Source organism: Elephas maximus, chromosome 26 (assembly GCF_024166365.1).
Source record: "Elephas maximus indicus isolate mEleMax1 chromosome 26, mEleMax1 primary haplotype, whole genome shotgun sequence".
NCBI classification, from domain to species: Eukaryota; Metazoa; Chordata; class Mammalia; order Proboscidea; family Elephantidae; genus Elephas; species Elephas maximus.
In genome coordinates, this window is record NC_064844.1 from 46,073,758 (window position 1) to 46,092,324 (window position 18,567).

At 46.3% G+C, this 18,567-nt stretch overlaps 1 protein-coding gene across 2 annotated transcripts in view; it reads right to left on the minus strand.

The window, feature by feature from the left end:
• Positions 1-18,567, minus strand: part of LOC126068163 (inhibitor of carbonic anhydrase-like) — a 46,324-nt gene that overhangs the window by 16,665 nt on the left and 11,092 nt on the right. For both annotated transcript variants that reach the window (XM_049870587.1, XM_049870586.1), the window contains exons 2-11: positions 16,384-16,556; positions 13,633-13,741; positions 12,086-12,262; positions 10,673-10,820; positions 9,828-9,883; positions 7,965-8,143; positions 6,481-6,652; positions 5,388-5,530; positions 4,181-4,271; positions 2,628-2,684 (exon numbers count right to left, since the gene is read on the minus strand). In XM_049870587.1, coding sequence (XP_049726544.1) covers positions 2,628-2,684; positions 4,181-4,271; positions 5,388-5,530; positions 6,481-6,652; positions 7,965-8,143; positions 9,828-9,883; positions 10,673-10,820; positions 12,086-12,262; positions 13,633-13,741; positions 16,384-16,556 — 1,305 coding nt within the window. The remainder of the gene's footprint in view (positions 1-2,627; positions 2,685-4,180; positions 4,272-5,387; positions 5,531-6,480; positions 6,653-7,964; positions 8,144-9,827; positions 9,884-10,672; positions 10,821-12,085; positions 12,263-13,632; positions 13,742-16,383; positions 16,557-18,567) is intronic.

Genomic DNA, 18,567 nt, shown 5'->3' on the forward strand with positions numbered 1-18,567 from the left:
AACTAGATAGTGCCTGGCTACCAACACCGAATGCTCTGACAGGGATCACAGTAGAGGGTCCTGGGCAGAGCTGGAGAAAAAAAAAAAAAAATTCTAACACACACACAAAAAGACAAGACTTACTGGTCTAACAGAGACTGGAAAAACCCTGAGAGTATGACCCCCAAACACCCTTTCAGTTCATTAATAAAGTTACTCCTGAGGTACACCCTTCAGCCAAAAATTAGACAGGCCTACAAAAACAAAACGAGACTAAAGGGGCACACCAGCCCAGGGGCAAGGACTAGAAGGCAGGAGGGGGCAGGAAAGCTGATATAGGGGACTCAGGTTCCAGAAGGAGAGAGAGTTGGCATGTCATGGAGTTGGTAATCAATGTCACAAAACAACATGTATACTAATTGTTTAATGAGAAGATAGTTTGTTCTGTAAACCTTCATCTAAAGTATAATAAAAAAAAAGTATAATAATTAAAAAAAAACCTTTAGAGTAAGAAGATAATGTGGTTCATCTCCCTCCCCCACTCACTTTGTTGTTGCCATAGATCAGGATCAGGTCTCTACATTCAAGCTTGAATAAGTTGGACGTCAACCACGCAGGTGGAAGACCTGTCTTGCCAGTCGCCACCTAAATAACCTCAGGCAAGTCATTTAGAATCTCGGAGCTGAAATTTCTTCTCAGTAAAATGGTGACAGTGATACTGTTCTCAGAGAGTTGCTAGGGGATCAGATGTTCTCAGAGCTGAGAACATACTGTAGGAAAAGTAGGTCACACATATAACGGCATTGTTGTTAGTGGCAGAAGTGGTACCAGAGCCCCTTTCTTGGTGAAGTAGATTTCCCTGTGAGGCCACAGTAAGGTCTTATCATTCCAGTAGCCAAAAACCGTTAGTGTCTTTCTTCAGGTGTCACTATTTCTTCACACATGGCATTAATTATTGTCATTGATCTCGTGAAATCAATGTCATGTGTGTATGACTGTATGGCTACCCACTGTCTTTACTCCATCACGGTAAGATCAGGCCTATAAGCATCCTCATCAGCCTATATTTGCATATCATTGCAGTTCCTCAAAATTTCAACCACTGTTGAAAACCTTATGGCAGTTTGACTCTGCACACACGGAGTCTCCATGAGTCGGAATCAACTTGACAGCAATTAACAACAACACTGAAGTGGTTAGAGTTGTTGCTGGCTACAAATTATCAGAATAGAATACATGGCTGACCCTTAAGGTTGGGGATGACGACACAACTCAGGGAAGACCGCTTAGCCGTGAAAGCAGAGAGAGGCGACAGTGTATCCCAGGGCTTGGGTCCTGTCTGCACGTGAAGGGGAGCTGCTGTAGGATCAGCAGGGGAGACATGTGTCAGCTTTGCACTCTGGAGGCCTCGTGGAGGATGGATGGGGTGGGGCCTCCGGGACCACACAGTGCTGCTTGTGCTGCAGCGCTCCAAACCCAGGCCCTTGAGCCAGGTCTCCTGACCAAGAAACTCCAAGTTCAAGGCACCACCTGCTTTTCATTCCAGGATCCTCTATCACAGGGGTTTTCACTGTACATCAGAATCACTTGAAGGGCTTGTTAAAACACAGATCGCCAAGCTCCACCCCCAGAGTCCCTGATTCAGTAGGTCTATCACAGGGCCTGAGAATTTTTGTGTCTAGCAAGTTTCCAAGCGATGCTGACAGTGCTGGTTCAGGGACCTCACTTCGAGAACCACTGATCTTTAATGCCTAAGACACAGTATTTCCAGGACAGACACACACTCTGCACCTATCTGGCATCCCAAGATAGGAGAACTTGTCACTGGTGGTGGTCTCCCATTCCAAACACGAGGCTAACTCCCCTGCTATTAACTTCCAGCTGGCTAAAAGCTAAAAGGTGATTTCATTTTCCTCTTCTTCATCTTCTTCATTAGCAGCATGTTATTAGTGAATCTCCTTCTCTGTGAGGCCTACACTCAGCCCCATATATAGCAGGAACGGGCTCCTGCCCTGCTGCTGACCTTCATGCTGAGTGGGCAGGCAGCATGTAACCAGAAGCAGTGTGGGGTGTCCAGTCACTCTGCTTGTTCTCAAGTCCATGTGCTGCCACTTCCTGGCTGTGTGGCCCTGGGCTAGTCACAAAGTCTTTGAGCCTCAGTTTTCCCATCTATATAACATGGGACAATAATACCCACATGCTATAGGATGAAGGAGCTCTGGTTGCCCAGTGGTTAGGCACTCAGCTGCTAACCGAAAGGTCAGCAATTCAAACCCACCAGCCACTCTGCAGAAGAAAGATGTGGCAGCCTGCTTCTGTAAAGATTACAGCCTCGGAAACCCTGTGGGGCAGTTCTACTTTGTCCTATAGAGTCACTATGGGTCAGAATCAACTTGACAGCAGTGGGTTTGGACTACAGGATGGCTGAGAAGAAGAAATGGGAATAGTGTAAGCAGGAGTCCTGTGTCAACTCGTAAGTACCCTACACATTATTATCATTACAGCTTCATTTACATCTGAACAATTAGCAGTGGTTTCTCCTTTTTCCCCCAGCTTTTGTAATTTTTGTTTGTCTTTAAGGCTTTGCTCACCCTCTCCCCAACAATGGTCTTTACCTTTGAGTCCCAGTGCTACTGGTCTTGACTCACCTTCCACAGGTGTATTCACACACTTAGACCCAAGCCCTGCATTGCCATCGTTATGGTCTAAAAAGAAAAAAACAATCAAGGGGGAGAACATTAAACACCCACATTCAAAAACAAACTCAAACCCACCCACTGCCATCAAGTCGATTCTGAGCAACATTACTCAATCCAAAGTCATGATCTTGTCAATCTCAATAAAAAATATATATATATTTATATATGTATATTTTTAGTCAAGACTAAAATGAGAAGCACTAACTGAGCAGATTATCATTGATTTTTAGCCAGCTAAGATTCTACACACTCATTTTACTCCTTTTTCCTACTCTTTGCCATTTGAACATGAGGTTCCAACCCAAAATCTCCCCCCAAAACTCAGACAAGTGCAGAGAATGAAAGTGAGATGCCCTTTGAAGGGGAACAGAGACCACAGAAGATCTTTGCAAAGATTCCTTTGCATTTGCTGTGCGACCCAAGTCATCCTGACATCTTTCTTCCCTTCAGAGCCCTAGGCTGTGTGATAGGCGGTGATTTACATTCCTGCAGTTCTGGACGGAAAAGAAGCAAGTCTGTGAAGTCAGAAAGGCCTGGATTATTCTACCGCTTTCTACGTGACTTTGGACACGTCGCTTAACTTCCCTTGGTTTTTGTATCTGCAGGATAGAGATACCACTATTTACCTCACAGAGCTGTTTTGTTTTGGGTGCAAAATGTATGATTTCTTGTGCACTGCTTGGCATCCAGTTAAGTGTTCAGTAAATGATATTTATTGGGGAAACCCCCTTTTCTCCTGGCCTTATGTTTCCATGTGGATAGACCTCCACTGAAGGAAGATTCTTGACCTGGAAGCCCTGCCCTTCAACCTTTCAGCAGAGGAGTGAGTTAAATGACTGGTAAACTTGTCAAAATGATCTGGGTACCTGGAGGCATTTTTTGAAGGCAGTGGGAGGAGGGAGAATTAGATCTTTTCACGTACAACAAAATGTGATTTCACCTGTCCTCAGCCATGTGGTAAACCAACAGACTTGTTGCCCTGAATTAGCGGACAACTTATTTCAAGAGCGATTCATCATGCCTTATGGTCAATCCAAGGAGCTCTGCTGGTGTAGCAGTTAAGCAGACAGCTGCTAACCGAAAGATCAGAAGTATGAATCCGCCAGCCACTCTGCAGGAGAAAGATGTGGCAGTCTGCTTCCATAAAGATTTATAGCTTTGGAAACCCTGTGGGGCAGTTCTACTCTGTCCTATAGAGTCTCTATGAGTTGGAATCAACTCAGTGACGATGGATTTGGTTTTGGTTTGGTGGTCAGTCCTACACCATGCCCTCCACTACCACTGTCTCAGTTACAAAGGTTTGGATCTCTTTCTGCCTCACTCCTGTGTCGATATCTTAATTGCTTCCGACTTGGAAGGAATGGAGATGTTATTTACTAACTCCTTACACTCCAACAATAACTATTATCTCGATGGCAAGTCAACACTGAACTACATTGTTTCTTCATCTATGTTCATGGCCCAGAGGGAATAAAGCCAGAGAGGTGCTCCCCTCCACTTACTGTAGTTCTCCGCCAGGACAGGCACCAAACCACACTTGCCCGCCGTGTAGATGAATCCTCCATCCAAGCTCAGGGCATCAGCTTCTCCTTTCTGAAGTTAAAAACCAAATCGCTAGCATAACAGTGAGGCTGTTTCCCATCCCACCAACCCCCAGAGGTTTTTGTCACATTGACTTCATGTCACATGTCCTTGTAATCATCCAAATCATGGGTCACCCACATCTTCTGCCATGTAAACACAGGGATTAGAAAACTGGGCACACCTTTGGCCTTGTTGACCCAGGAGCAATTGTCCAACCCAGGCTGTGTGTCCTAGACATTCACGTGTTAAGGCAGAAATTGAGGCAGAAATACTTGGTTGAATATTATGCAGGTATTAAAAACATTTTAAATGACTATTTCATTACCTAGCAAAGTGCTCCAACTGTGCTCAACGCTTTAGATAACAATAGTAATTATGAAATAATAATAAGCTAACATTTATTGACTGCTTACTGTATGCCAGGCAATGTTATCAGCCTTTAAATTCACTTAATTCTTACAATTGACAAATTTAGGAGACTGTATAAATAAGCAAGCTCTTAATCTTATGGGTTGGTCCCAGGGAGGTTTACCAAAATTAGGATCTCACTGTTTGTACAGTCTCCTAAATTTGTCCATTTTTTAGTCTTCTTAAGTATTTTTTTCTAATCACAAGAATATTACATATTCATAGAGCATTGGAAAGTCAATAACAACACAACTTCCTAACTTAGAGGTTACATGCTTGATGATCCCTGAGTTATGATATTGTCAATGATTTATCTTCAATTTCTCTCCTGGCATGGAATTTTTCATAATTAGGACAGAAATTAAACTTACAACTAAAGGACTGCAAAGGGCAATCTACCATCACAATGCACACTGATCCTGACCACACCTTTGAATGCCCCCCCACTTTCCATGGCTCCTAGGCAGGACACCCCTCAGAGCTTCCTGGACTCTATAGCTGGGACCCAGAGGAGTGTGGGTCTTGGGCCAGCTCTGCATTTCTGTTAGATGCCTGCCCTGCCCTGAGCTGAAGCAGCCTATGGGGCAGCCAAGGGGAGGTGGCAGCAAGGACAGGTGCATCTGCAGCATACTGGCTGATGGGGAGACATCTGGGAAGGGGGTCTCAATGCCAGACTCAGCAGAGATGCTGCGTGTTTGGAGGAGGGGCCCTGCGTACCACAATGGCGGCAATGCAGTCCTCAGTGGTCTCCTTCATGGTGCACTCTAAGGCGCCACCACTCACAGAACTCCAGTTGTCACATTTGGCCCTCTCCTGGTGGCCCACTGCGCACCACCGCACCCTCTTGGAGTTGACCTCACCTAGGATAGGATGAGAATCAGAGTCCTAAGGACACACCAAGATGGGACTGGACACTTAGTGCCACTGTTTGTGGAGTGGCTGCCCCCATGCAGGTCCTTCACTGACACCAGTTGTGTTGGCCTGTTGCATTCCCATGACACACTCCTTCCTGCCTACCATCCTTCAGGAAAAATGGGGAACAAGTGCAGTGAAGCAGAGCTCCTGAACCTCACCTCTCCAGGGGAGCCCTCTCTGAGCACCAGCCCAGTTCAGGGCCTTCTAGGGTTTTCTCTTATAGGACTAAGTTCTCCCATCCAGGGAGGAAACCCCAGTTCGTAGTCCTGTGTTGTGTTTTGTTTTGTTGTGGGCCTTCTTTCTCTCCCCTCACCCAGTGTCCTGGCTCACCACTATATGCTCACATCTAACACAGTGACTGCTTTTGTCGATGCTGGTTAACTAAAACGGAGGGAGCCCCATGGTGCAGTAATAAACTGCTCAGCTCATAGCCACAAGAGATGGAGGGGAGACAGAAGAATGAAAAAAGGAAGCAACAAATGAACCCTAGGGATCTAACGGAAGGCAGGAGCCGGAACAAAATCCTCTGAAGGTACAGTTCCCCTCCTGATGGAGGAAGTAGCCATGTTCCCACTCCAGTTTAGGATGGGCTATTTTACTGTCTTCAGGTCAAATAGGCCTGTGTTGGGTGGGGCAATCCCGGATAATACATCATCACTTCAAGCTATCTATAATCTGAAGGTCTTCAAAACCCTTTTGGGATCTTATAATTTAGGTCTTGCTCCTAGCTCAGCAGAAAATCCTGGTATGAACCCAATGCAGTCAGCAGTTCCTTGAGCCCCGCAGGCTGATCAAGGTTGAGTGAGGTGTGCAGGCACCTAGAAAGCCTCAGTCAATGGCCCCTGCCCCATCCCACTGCTTCCAACCCCCCCGCCCCCGCCACGACTTTACACACCTCCCTTTAGATGCTGAATGACAGTGATGTGCTCATATCCCAGGTACAACCAGGCATCCATCTTAGGGGGGACCTTTAGAAAACCATGGGCAGCATCTGTGAACAGCAGGTCCTTCCCATAAGGAGAGCCAAAGAGCTGGAATTCTGCTGACTTGCCTTTTCCAAAATATTTCTGTTCAAAGGATAAAAGAAACAGTGAGGAAAGAAAATGTCAGACCAAAAAAGCAGAAGGGGAGAAAACTATGAAAGCCCTGAAGTAAAGTCTCAGTGGCTCATGGCGTTCTCAGGTCCCTTTCCAGGACAAACTTCAGCATGTCCACCTTGTGCAGCCTCAGGGAAACTGCCAGGGCTGCTCCCTAGACCTGTACAAAGGGGCCAACAGTCAAGTGTGTCAGGCAGCTAGCTGGCCCTCTCCAACACCAGGCTGACTGCTCTGTGTTCCCACCGGGCAGTCAGTGAGGCTGCTTGACGCCTGGCAATCTGACGGCCCTGGGGCAGTGGAATGGTGGTCTTCCTCCTGGAGCCGCTGGTGCCCCAACACTATGCCCCTGGGGCTGGAGGCCAGGATCCTAGATGCCTGTCCCACTTCGGACCTGCCACTGAAGGATCAGTTGAAGCACTTCAAGAAGTCTCTTCCCTTTTCTGCCTCCCAAAAAATGTAGGGCCCTTTACCTATGACTCCAGCTGACCATTCCAGAGCCATTCCTGACTGATGATGGCATCTGCCCACACGCTCTTTCAAATATCCACCTACCTTTGCAGGGCCTCTGCATGAAATGACGCCTGCTGCCCTCCCTGGCAGCCCTCTCCCCCACTTCCTTGGGGTGCACACAGGAATCTTCCCAGACAGCCTGTGCAAATCAGTCTCTCTGTCCTCTGCAAAGTGCCCTATCCAAGCCTCCAAGGTTGGACTGATTCGTTCTGGTGGTAATTCATATGGGTGCTCATTATGTCCCACATTCGTCTGTGGGGACTCAAGGGCAGGCTCTTTGTCAGGTTCATGTCTGACTGAGCAGAGAGCACTGACAGACACGGGTATGCTGATACCTGGATGCCTGGAAGCTGTCTGGAGAAGAGAATGCTCAGGGTTCCTGCCTTTTGGGGGCGGCAGGTAGCCAAGAGGGCTGGAGCACAAGCCAATGGGATAAGGTGAGCACTTCATGGAGGGGGGCCATCTGCACTGCAAACTGAAGGACCAGTTTAGAATTGAAAAGGTGGAAATGGGGCAATGAGGGGCCTCTGCAAAGAGTCTTTGGCCTGCTGGGTTGGTGATGCCGACAAGGGATTCATGGCCTCTGACATCTGTAACATGTATAGTCTGAGTGGCTTGTCAGTGAAGCAGGTGATGTGTAGTGTGGTTCCTGCTGTGTCCTGAGCACAGAAGGCCACCTACGGTGGCAAGAAGGCGAGGAAGGAAAACCCCCAAATCTAAACAGGGTCCACAAAGCAGGAGGGGAGGACAGCAGATGGGCGGATGGGGATACCTGTGCCTTGTCGAGAAGCTCCCAGATCAAGTCCTCCTTGCCGTCCACACTTCGGGACACAACGGCGTGAGAAGGGATCTGGGCCAGGTGACAGTCCTTGTATGCGTCCACCGGCTTCCGGGTGTTGTCCGGGCAGAGCAGTTCATACTGATCCCTGTCAGCCTTGTCTGGCAGGTTCTCTGGGGGAGAGAAAGTCAGATGAGCTTCCACAGGCAGAAGCACTAAGCTGTGCTTCCCTACTCCTCGCTGAATCACACCATTTTTGACCTGAAGAGGACAGAGAATCTTCCCAAACACTTATACAGATGCAGAACCTGAGGCCTGGGGAGATGAAATGACGAGTTTACTACCTCCCATCCAGCTAGACGTGGGGCTGAGGTGAGTGTCTGACCCAGGATCCCTGTGACTGTCCCATGTCTCTGTGGGTCTCATAATATGAATGGTGACGGCAAACATTTACTGATCATTCATGCCACACCAAAGACGATGCTGAGGACGCTGTTTCATTTAATCCTCTTAACAACTCAGGGAGGCCGGTAATACGATTATCTCATTCTAGAGATGAGAAAACTGAGGCTCCGAGAGCTGACATAACTTGTTAGTCTCAGCCAGTCTGGGACTGATATGCCGCCACATGAGAAAAAACCAGGCCCCCCACTAAAGTAGCAATACTCCCCTGGGGCAGAGTCCTGCTGGGGAAAGGCCCTGGAGGGTTGAGGGGTGAGAGGAGGCCCAGGGGCTCAGTCAGGGAACTCCGCAAATACAAAGAGGGAGAAGATCTGTGAGGAAAACTGGCTCTTTAGTTCCCACTGTACTGGGGTTGATAAAGAAACCCCGGTGGCGTAGTGGTTAAGAGCTATAGCTGCTAACCACAAGGTCAGCAGTTCAAATCCACCAGGTGTTCTTTGGAAACTCTATGGGGCAGTTTTACTTTGTCCTATAGGGTCGCTATGAGTCGGAATCAACTCGGTGGCAATGATGAGTCGGAATCATCTCGATGGCAATGATGGTTTGTGGGCTTGTTAAAATCTCATCTTAAAAGAGGAGTATAGTTAGAATTCCTGTGAACCGTTCAAATTTTAATTAGGTATGTTATAGAGAAAATAAATTTAAAATTTTTATATTTAGAAGAAAAAATTGAAATGATTTTAGCAATATTAGAATTAAATTAAGAGAATCGATATGATCTAATCGCTTCAGAAAGAAATAACTTTTCTACTTAAGTCACCCAAGGGCTCAAGCAGCGGCAAGAGCAGACCTTTGCTTGCCACCACCACACATTTCCACCCCTAAAGCCTGGTATACTCTCTCTCGTAAAATTCTCCCTTAAAGGCAATAGGGGATCTTTTACAGCAGTGGACAAGCAACTTTAGGACAGAATTTTTAAATTTTTCATATACAGAAATAAGGAAAAAATTCATTTATGTACATGGTATAGTACTTTTGTAACAGATTTCATTGTAGAGGTGCCAATAAGTTCTGAAATCGTTACAATGATTTGTGTGCTTGCCTTAGGTATTTGAAGCATTTGGGAGACATTTATAAGAAAGCATTCAGGAGAATGTGATTAAATTTGAAACTAATATTTCAATGACTAAGGGAATCGGATTATTAAAACTTGTTTTGCTTTATTCGTTGCTAAGTTCTATTTGAATGTTCAGGAAATTTGCGTAGTGGGTTTGTGGATCAAATGAGCTGAGCTCTAAGCAAAGTACCAACAACAGAAATGTTCGTTACACGAAAACACTCCTGTGGTATTAAAGATCTCATCGCTCATCTCCAGATGTAAGGAAACTTTCAGGAAAGAACCCGTTCCCCTGGCTTGGGTGGAGCTCCCAACGATCTTTTTCCTCCAGCACTTACCAAACACCGTCATGTGCCTCACAAAACACACATCCCCGACACCGTCCTTCAGGCACCTGTGGAACAAGAGAGTCAGGCCACCTGCCACCAGCACGGCCTCGATTCTCCCTCGTGCAGCCCCGACCTCGGGCTCCCAGGGCTTCGACCAGTTTCTTGGGCATCAGTCTATCCTTACAGAGGCGATGGCTTGTCTGAGGGGCCAGCTTTGAACGCCCCCTAGCCAAGCCCAAGCCTGAAGCAAGCAGGGGCCATGGAAGTTGACATCCTGGGTAACTCTGGGGAGAGATGATGTGAAAGCAGGCCCCTCATTTTCCTCTTCGAAGGCAGCAAAAAACTTTTTTAAATAACAGTTTAAGGCCTTTACGTAGAGGATAAAGACTTTGGGTGGCCTTGGATCCTCAGCCAGTTTCACTCTGGTTTTAAGCAGCAGCCACTTCGCTTATGGAGGAAAGTATGGAGAGAGACAGGGGTGGGGAGAGGCAGACACCTGTCCCTGACACATGGAGAGGCTCAGGCAGAAAGATGCAAGGTGGGGGATGGGGTAGTGGTTTTGGTCTTTGGCCCATCGGGGAGCCCAGGCCTGTGTTAGTGGATCTTAGAGTCCCAGAGATGATCTGCCCTGTCAGCCCTCCCTGGATCAGGGGCGTAACAAAGGGTATTCTCTGGAAAGACAAGAGGGGACCCCCAAAGAAGACTGCTCCTCAGGATAGTTAGAAGTAAGGGCCACCGGAAGGACTCAGGACCCTGAGTTTCACACTGACACTCTGTGGGGCCGGGGCAGGCCCTGTCCACTACTGGTGCCTTTGTCTCCAGAGTGAGGAGGAGCAGCAGACGGGCTGACTCACCTGAAGGCGCCTGAGTAGCCGAAGTACGGTTCCTGGGAGTTGCAGGCACACTTGGCTGTCCTCGCCCCTGCACACAGTTGACAAAGGTTGGGGAACCTTTCCAGATCCGCACAGGGGACACAGCTGCTCGAGAAGAACTTGGATACTGCTGTTCAACACAGAGAAATGGACCACGTGCATGAGCTGACTGGGGGCCTCTGTGCTGTGCATGTGCGTGAGTAGGGTGGCCTAAGTCTGCAGACACTTCCGGGACTGTCCTGAGGAAGTGAGTATGCCCAGGCTAGCTGTGTGCAGCCTGCTAGAAGTGGCTGACGATGCCTGTGCTCGAGGCAGTGGCTGGCTGGGCCCATGTGTGGTCGGGCCTCACAGTCATGTGTGGGCGGGCCTCACAGTCATGTGTGGGCCATGGCTAAGCCCAGGAAAATGTTTCCCCAGCTTGTCTGCTCCAAGTATAAGAGCTGCTGACTGACACTGAACCCAAACTGTAGCCCCAGGGCCACTAAAACAAAAAACCAAAACTAAAACCCACTGCCATCGAGTCAATTCTGTTTCATAGCGACCCTACAGGACAGAGTAGAACTGCCCCACGGGCTATCCAAGGATCACCTGGTGGATTCAAACTGCTACCCACCCCTACCCCACCTCCTCTGTAACCGGAGGTTGTGGTGGCTCAAGGACATTCGTCTTCTGGGAACTCATGGAGGGAGCTGGTGAGGTGAGGGTCATGCCTACAGCTACCACATAACCGCCCACACAGATATGGCCCTAGAGTTGTGGCCCGGGCTGCAGTACTCCATCCAATGCCAGTGGTCACTTACCCTATCACAATCAAAACAAATGTTGCAGAGCTTGGCAGGGCTCCAAAAGGTGCACTTTTGCAGAGTCTAGAAAGATCTGGCTGTTACCTCTTAAGGGCTGAAAATACAACCGAGGCTCACATCGACTATCACAACTGAACAAGCAGACTAGGGTACGTGGGCGAGCATAGCTCCAGTCCACTCATTCCTTCCTTGCTGATGTCCCATGCCCCTTCCAAGCCACTGAGGCCTGACTGCTGGCAGGTGGCTGCAGTCCCCTAGAGAGCCTTCTGAGAAGCTGGAGGGAAGGTTCTCTTTCTCAGCTGGCCTCAGTGGTGGCCTTGGCCAAGCCAAGAGGCTGGGGTTACCATGTCTGTGGGGCTGTCAGGAGCTCAGAGAGACAAATGCATCTTTGCTGAGAGAAGAAAAAATTCAGCTGCCAGATCTCAAGGGAACCCTGCCTTGGGTTTAAAGCTTGAGCCTCCCTCTTCCCCGACTCCCCCCGCCCAACAGAATTCATCACACATGTTCACCTGATAGTGACGGTATGGCCCCATTGTGGCCTGTGTGGGCAACTAGAGTAGAGAGGGCTACCTGAATGCTCCTGCCTGCTTACCACTCTCCAATGGCACACGAGGCTCTGGCAAGTCGCTGAGAAGTAAGTTGATGGGGGTGTTCCATCCAGCAGACCTTCCCAGGCCTGTGTGACAGGACTTCTTGCCTTGGAGCTGGTTCAGCTGGAAGCTGCTGCCCTTCAACACCACAGCCACGGCATAATAGTGGGTTTGTGGATCTGCAAAGGGGCAGGGAGAAAGGAAGGGCAAAAAGAAGATGCCATATCATGGCTGCTAGTCTTCCAGAGTGTATGCAATGGGGAACTTCCGGGGAGTCCTAGAACCTGCACCATACCCCTGGCAAACAGGCAGAAAAGAGAATGAAAAGCACCTTTGATTTACAGAAGCGAGAAAACTAGCCCCTTTTCTGCCAGCCCCTCCCATCCAGTGGGGAGACTTGAGCCCTGTGGGGGCATTTTTAAGGAAACCCTCAGCTCCGGGTTACTGTGATGTTACCGCTTTGCACCCTTCTCTGCTTCTCTGTCTACAGGCCAGACAGAAGGTGAAGGTGTGAGGGGAAGGATGCAGGGGTGTCTCCAGGATTTTGCCAGGGCCCTGAAAGCTGGAGTCAAATGCAAGCAGGCTGTGCTCTCACACAGTGAACTAATGGAAAGGTGTGGGAAATAGGCAAAGTCACATTCTTGGACGCCCCCAGACTTTCCCCGTACAACAAGACGCAGGCCCTGGCTTCTGTAGCACCTGCAGGGGCCTGAGCACAGGGAAGAGGTTGTCAGGGTGCCTGCATCTCCAGAGATGCCACTGGGGAGGCAATGGACTCTGGGCAGCACCTCCCCCTCACAGGCTGTGCATACCCTCTGTTATGGATTGAATTGTGTCCCCCCAAAATGTGTGTCAACTTGGCTGGGCCATGATTCCCAATATTGTGCGATTGTCCACCATTTTGCCATTTGATGTGATTTTCCTATGTGTTGTAAATTCTGCCTCTATGATGTTCATGGGGAAGGACTAGAGGCAGTTATGTTAATGAGGCAGAACTCAATCTACAAGATTACGTGTATATTGAGTCAATCTCTTTTGAGATATAAAAGACAGAATTGAGCAGAGAGACGGGGGACCTCATTATCACCAAGCAAGAAGAGCGAGGAGTGTGTGTCCTTTGGATCTGGGGTCCCTTCACTGAGAAGTTCCTAGACCAGGGGAAGATTGATGGCAAGGACCTTCTCACAGAGCCAACAGAGAGAGAAAGCCTTCCCCTGGAGCTGGCACCTGAATTGGGACTTCTAGCCTCCTAAACTATGAGAGAATAAATTTCTCTTTGTTAAAGCCACCCACTTGTGGTATTTCTGTTATAGCAGCACTAGTTAACTAAGACACACCCATTCAGCAGCACCAATAGCATGTCTGTCAGGTGCATAAAGTTCACAGCTTCCCAGGAGAACCAAAACCCCAGCCCTCATGGGTCAGCATCAGTGACCACCTCACTCAATCCAACAACTTTGTTCCCTGCAAGTGTAAGTTGACCGAGACCCTACCTCCCCCCATGGCTGCAGCGTCAGCACAGACACCTGGGTCCCCAGGGAGAACTTACTCTCTTTTGACCCATAGAGCTCTGCTGCAACAGGTTTCAGGTTGTGGGGCGCCAGGCCTGCCTCAAACACCCATCCTGCATCGAGAGTCACAGCATCTGCTTGGTTTGTCTGGAACAGACCAGACCATGATGAAGCCCCTCCCCTCTGAGGAAGACCTGCCTAAGCCCTCTGCCAGGAACACCGGCCCCATAGATACTTGCATGGCTCAGATCTCCTTCACCTTTCTCATATCTTTGCTCAAATGTCCCCTTTTCAGTGAGGCCTTCCTGGACCACACTCTTAAAACTACCACTTCCTACATTCTGGATGCCCCCTTGTTTTTCTCCTTAGTCTTATCACATTCTGATGAACTTGCTCATGAAGGCAGGGACATTTTTGTCTGTTTTATTTGCTGCTGAATTCTAGCACCTAGAAACCCAGGACCAGTAGGTGCTCAATAAATATTCGTTGGCTAAGTGAATGAATGAATTATAGAATATTTCCATCCACAAGATGTCATCTTATCCACTCCCAGATTTGGATTCCACCAAATTGATCTGTTAATGGGCTCAAGCATGGCAATGATTGTGAGGATGACACAGGACCGGGCAGTGTTTCATTCTGTTGGACATAGGGTCATTATGAGTTGGAAGCAACTCGACAGCACTGAACAACAAGTTGATCTGTTGGTCAAGGATTCCTGCTTTCCTGTGGGAAGCACAACCACACTGCCTCTTCTCAGAAATAAAGATAGATTTTTCTGAACCTGGTACTGTGTTTCTATACACTTGTCTCCCTTCCCCCCATCTCATTTTACAATATCTATCCATCCATCCATCCATCCATCCATCCATCCATCCATCCATCCATCCATCCATCCATCCACCCATCCATCCACCCATCATCCATCTATCTATCTATCTATCTATCTATCTATCTATCTATCTATCTATCTATCTATCTATCTATCTATCATCTACCTACCTACCTATCTATCTACCTACCTACCTACTTGTCATCTACTCTATTGGTTGCATGTATCAGAAACCAAGTTCAATTAGCTTCAGTAAAAGAAGGGGTAAAGTACAAAGGTGAAAGAAAACGAAGGTCACGGGGCCTTGGGAACACCATCTCAGTCAGAGGTAACAAGAATTAGCACAGGTGTCAGTCCACCCCTGTAGGCTCCAGCTCATGACCGTAGGTTCCGGCTTGTTCTTGCTCTTCCTCACTTTACATACATCTTCCCTTCCTGACTGCTTCCTCAAGGTCATATCTGAAGACAACAGTCTGACAGACTACTTAACAAGGCTCCTCAACGGCATAAATAAAGTTTGCCTGCATCTTTAGGACCCTTACAGAATATGTCCAAATTGTTTTCGAGAAGTGATGTAGAAATTTATAATGCCAGTAGCAATGCAGACCAATTTCACTGCAAGCCTACAAGCAAGAAGTGGTATCATTTGAGAAACGTTATTACATTACTAGGAATAAGCTGTTTTTTTTAAGAATGGTCTTATTTGTACTTCTTCCATTATTAAAAAGGATGAACATTTTTCCTTTATTGTTTACATTGTTTATTAGTTGTAATTTCTTTTCTGCAAGTGGTTTTGGGTTTTTATTCTTAAGTATGTCTTACATTTTTGAACATCTTTATATAGTTTTTATAGTATACTATTTTGTCATAGTTGATGGGAATATTTTTTTGTATGCTTAGGACTTTTTTTTCCCCTCTACTTTTCTTTGACATATAATCTTTTCATATTTCCAAATTAGTCTACTTTTCTGATTTATCTTGTTACCTCTGTCTCTTTTAGGCAGGTTGAATCAATCCAGAAATTTATTCTGGTGACTGGACTAAGAATGTCACTTGATTTTTTTTTTCCCAAATGCCTATTCAGTCACCCAACTAAAGAATCTTTTCTCAGCATTCGTTTGTGAAGTGCCTTTGCACACAAGTCTGCCTAAATTTACACGTCTTTTTTCACCTAGTGCCCTACTGCTGGACAGTTAACATAACTTGCATTCTATGTCCTATAACATAGATAATTAGATAGATGGGTGGATAGGTAGAAAGCTGGGAATATGTTTTAATTTTGTTATCTTCCAGGTCTTCTAAACCTGCACCAGTACTTTGTTCTTTAGTGCTTGGGTGGTGCAAATAGTCAAGCACTAGACTACTAACCAAAAGGTTGGCAGTTCAAACCCACCCAAGGACACCTTAAAAGTAACACCTGGTGATCTGCTTCTGAAAGATCACAACTTTGAAAACCCCATGGAGTACATTTTCTACTCTGTACACATGGAGTTGCCACGAGTTGGAATCAACTCAACAACAAACAACAAGATCCTGTTCTTTGTAATATTGTTATTTAAATAACTAATAAGCATTAGTTATTTAAATATCTAATAGTTATCTAAATATCTAATAGTATTAGATATGGCTCAGTACTCCCTTGCTACCTTCTCTTTTCATCACACTATTTTATATTCTCATTCACGTGCTTCTCCTGAAGAATTTATAATTATTTTATTTTGATTCTTCTCTATTCATTACTTGATTCTTTCTTTCTGTACTATCAGTGGATGTTGAGCACCTATATTTTTCTCTACGCAGGGTCCCTGCACTTTCAGGTCATTGGCTTGTTTCTCTCTCCTCTCCGGCATGGTCTATTCCTGTGAGAGTGGGATGTTCTGAAGTAATAAACTACACCAGGTGCAGAAGAAGAAAGGATAGATTTTCTTCCACTCTCCTTGAGGCAGCAGCAACTTACGGTGATGGCCTTGATGCACTCAAGGTAAGAGGTTCTCTTCACACAGGTCACAAGGGCACCATCAGCTGGAAGGACTTTTATCATATTGCCATGGAAACTGGAGCACTTTCTGGCCTCAGGATCTGACACGGTGCACCATCTCACAGTTCTCTCGGGGACAGCCAGACACAGGCCTAGGAGAGAGGCCAGAGATGTAAGGGACTCCCAGCGTTCACCTTTCTCTGCTGGCAGAAGAGGTTAAAGACGTGGTAATGGGTCAGCTGTGTGTGGTAGGCACAAATTCAGTCAGCTCCATGGCTCACACAAATGCTCAGGGCCCATTTCTCTGCTTCTGCCCTATCCCTGTAAAAGTCACCCTCAAAAAGTTAAACTTAGAATTACCACATGACCCAGCAAGTCTACTCCTAGTCATACACCCAAAGGAATTGAAAACCAGTACTCAAATAAAAACTTGTACACACATGCTCATAGCAGCACTATTTACATTAGCCAAGAGATGGAAACAACCCAAGTGTCCATCAGCAGATGAATGGGTCAACAAAATGTGGTACATACGTACAATGGATTATTTTTCAGCCATAACAAGGAATGACGTACTGATCCATGTTACAATGTGGATGAGCCTCAAAAACATTACACTAAGTGAAACAATCCAGACACAAAAAGCCATGTATTACTTAATTCCATTTATATGAAATATCTAGAACAGGTAAATCCATGGAGACAGAAAGTGGTTGCCAGGTGCTTAGAAGAGAGCGGACTGGGGAGTGACTGCTTAATGGGCATGGGGTTTTCTTTTGGAATGATGGAAGTGTTTTGGAACCGGACAGAGGTAGTGGTTGCACAACATTGTGAATGTACTAAATATCGCTGGATTGTATGCTTTAAAATGGTTAATATTACGTTATAGGAATTTCACCTCCAAAAAAAAGGTAAAAAGAAAACCTCTGTGGGAAGGATGTTTGGGGCCCAGTGACTTCGTCTCTCTTTTGACGTTGGATACTGTACCTTAAAACCAAAAAACCAAACCAGTTGCCATCAAGTCATTTCTGACTCGTGGTGATCCCATGTGTGTCAGAGTAGAACTGAGCTCTAAAGGGTTTTTAAAGGCTCATTTCTCAGAAGTAGATCGCCAGACCATTCTTCCAAGACGCCTCTAGGTAGACCTGAAGTGCCAACCTTCCAGTTAGCAGCTGAGAATGTTAACTGTTTGGGTCACCCAGGGACTCCACTTTAATCTTATATAAAAAAAAAAATGGTATTAATTGCTGGGTCATTAAAAATCCAAATTTATTTCACTGGCATTTTAAGCTTAGTAGTATAGAGAGCATTTCAAAGGCAAAATGCTGTTTACAAATCTGTAGTATTTGGGCAAAATGTTATTTTAAGAGAAATTTAGAATATGTAAGTTTTAGCAATAACGACTACCCTTTTTTGATAAGTCCCTGTATGTCAGGGAATATTCTAACCACATTACCTTCTTCTAATCTTTACAACTCTCTTATCAGTTAAATATTGTTATTCTTGTTTTATGGTAAACATTTTAAAATTTTTCAGGGATATTAAATAACCTGCACTAATGTGTTAACTACCTAAGTCTGTTAGACTTCAAAACCTGTGCTGCCTTTTAACTGTGTGTACACAGGATGTATCAGGATCTCATGCCAAAAACAGGGAGTGATAAATGGAACCCCTCAACTTCATGTGAAAAGGCTTCGAGAGCAACAGCCCAGGGTACGAAGAGCAAGCTAGGGGATGGAATTCTACAGGCCATGTGCCCACGTACAGAGTAGAAATGCTTGGAGTAATACCTTATATGTGCACTTTGATTTCAAAGCGTGCTTACTATATTTGCTAGTATAGATCATTAAGACATCCTGGGCTTAAAGATGACTGATAACAACGGTAGAGACGATACAACCCTATAAATGGAAATGGCTTTGTAAACAGGTTAATATATAAACAGCTATTATATACAACTGCACAGAGCCCTGGTGGTGCAGTGGTTAAAGTGATTAATTGCGAAGCGAACGGTTGGTGGTTCGAAACCATCAGCAGCTCCGTAGGAGAAAGACATGGCAGTCTGCTTCTATAGAGATTTACAGCCTTGGAAACCCTATGGGGTTGCTATGGATTGGAATTGACTCAACAGCAGTGGGTTTGGTGGGATTATATACAGCTGCA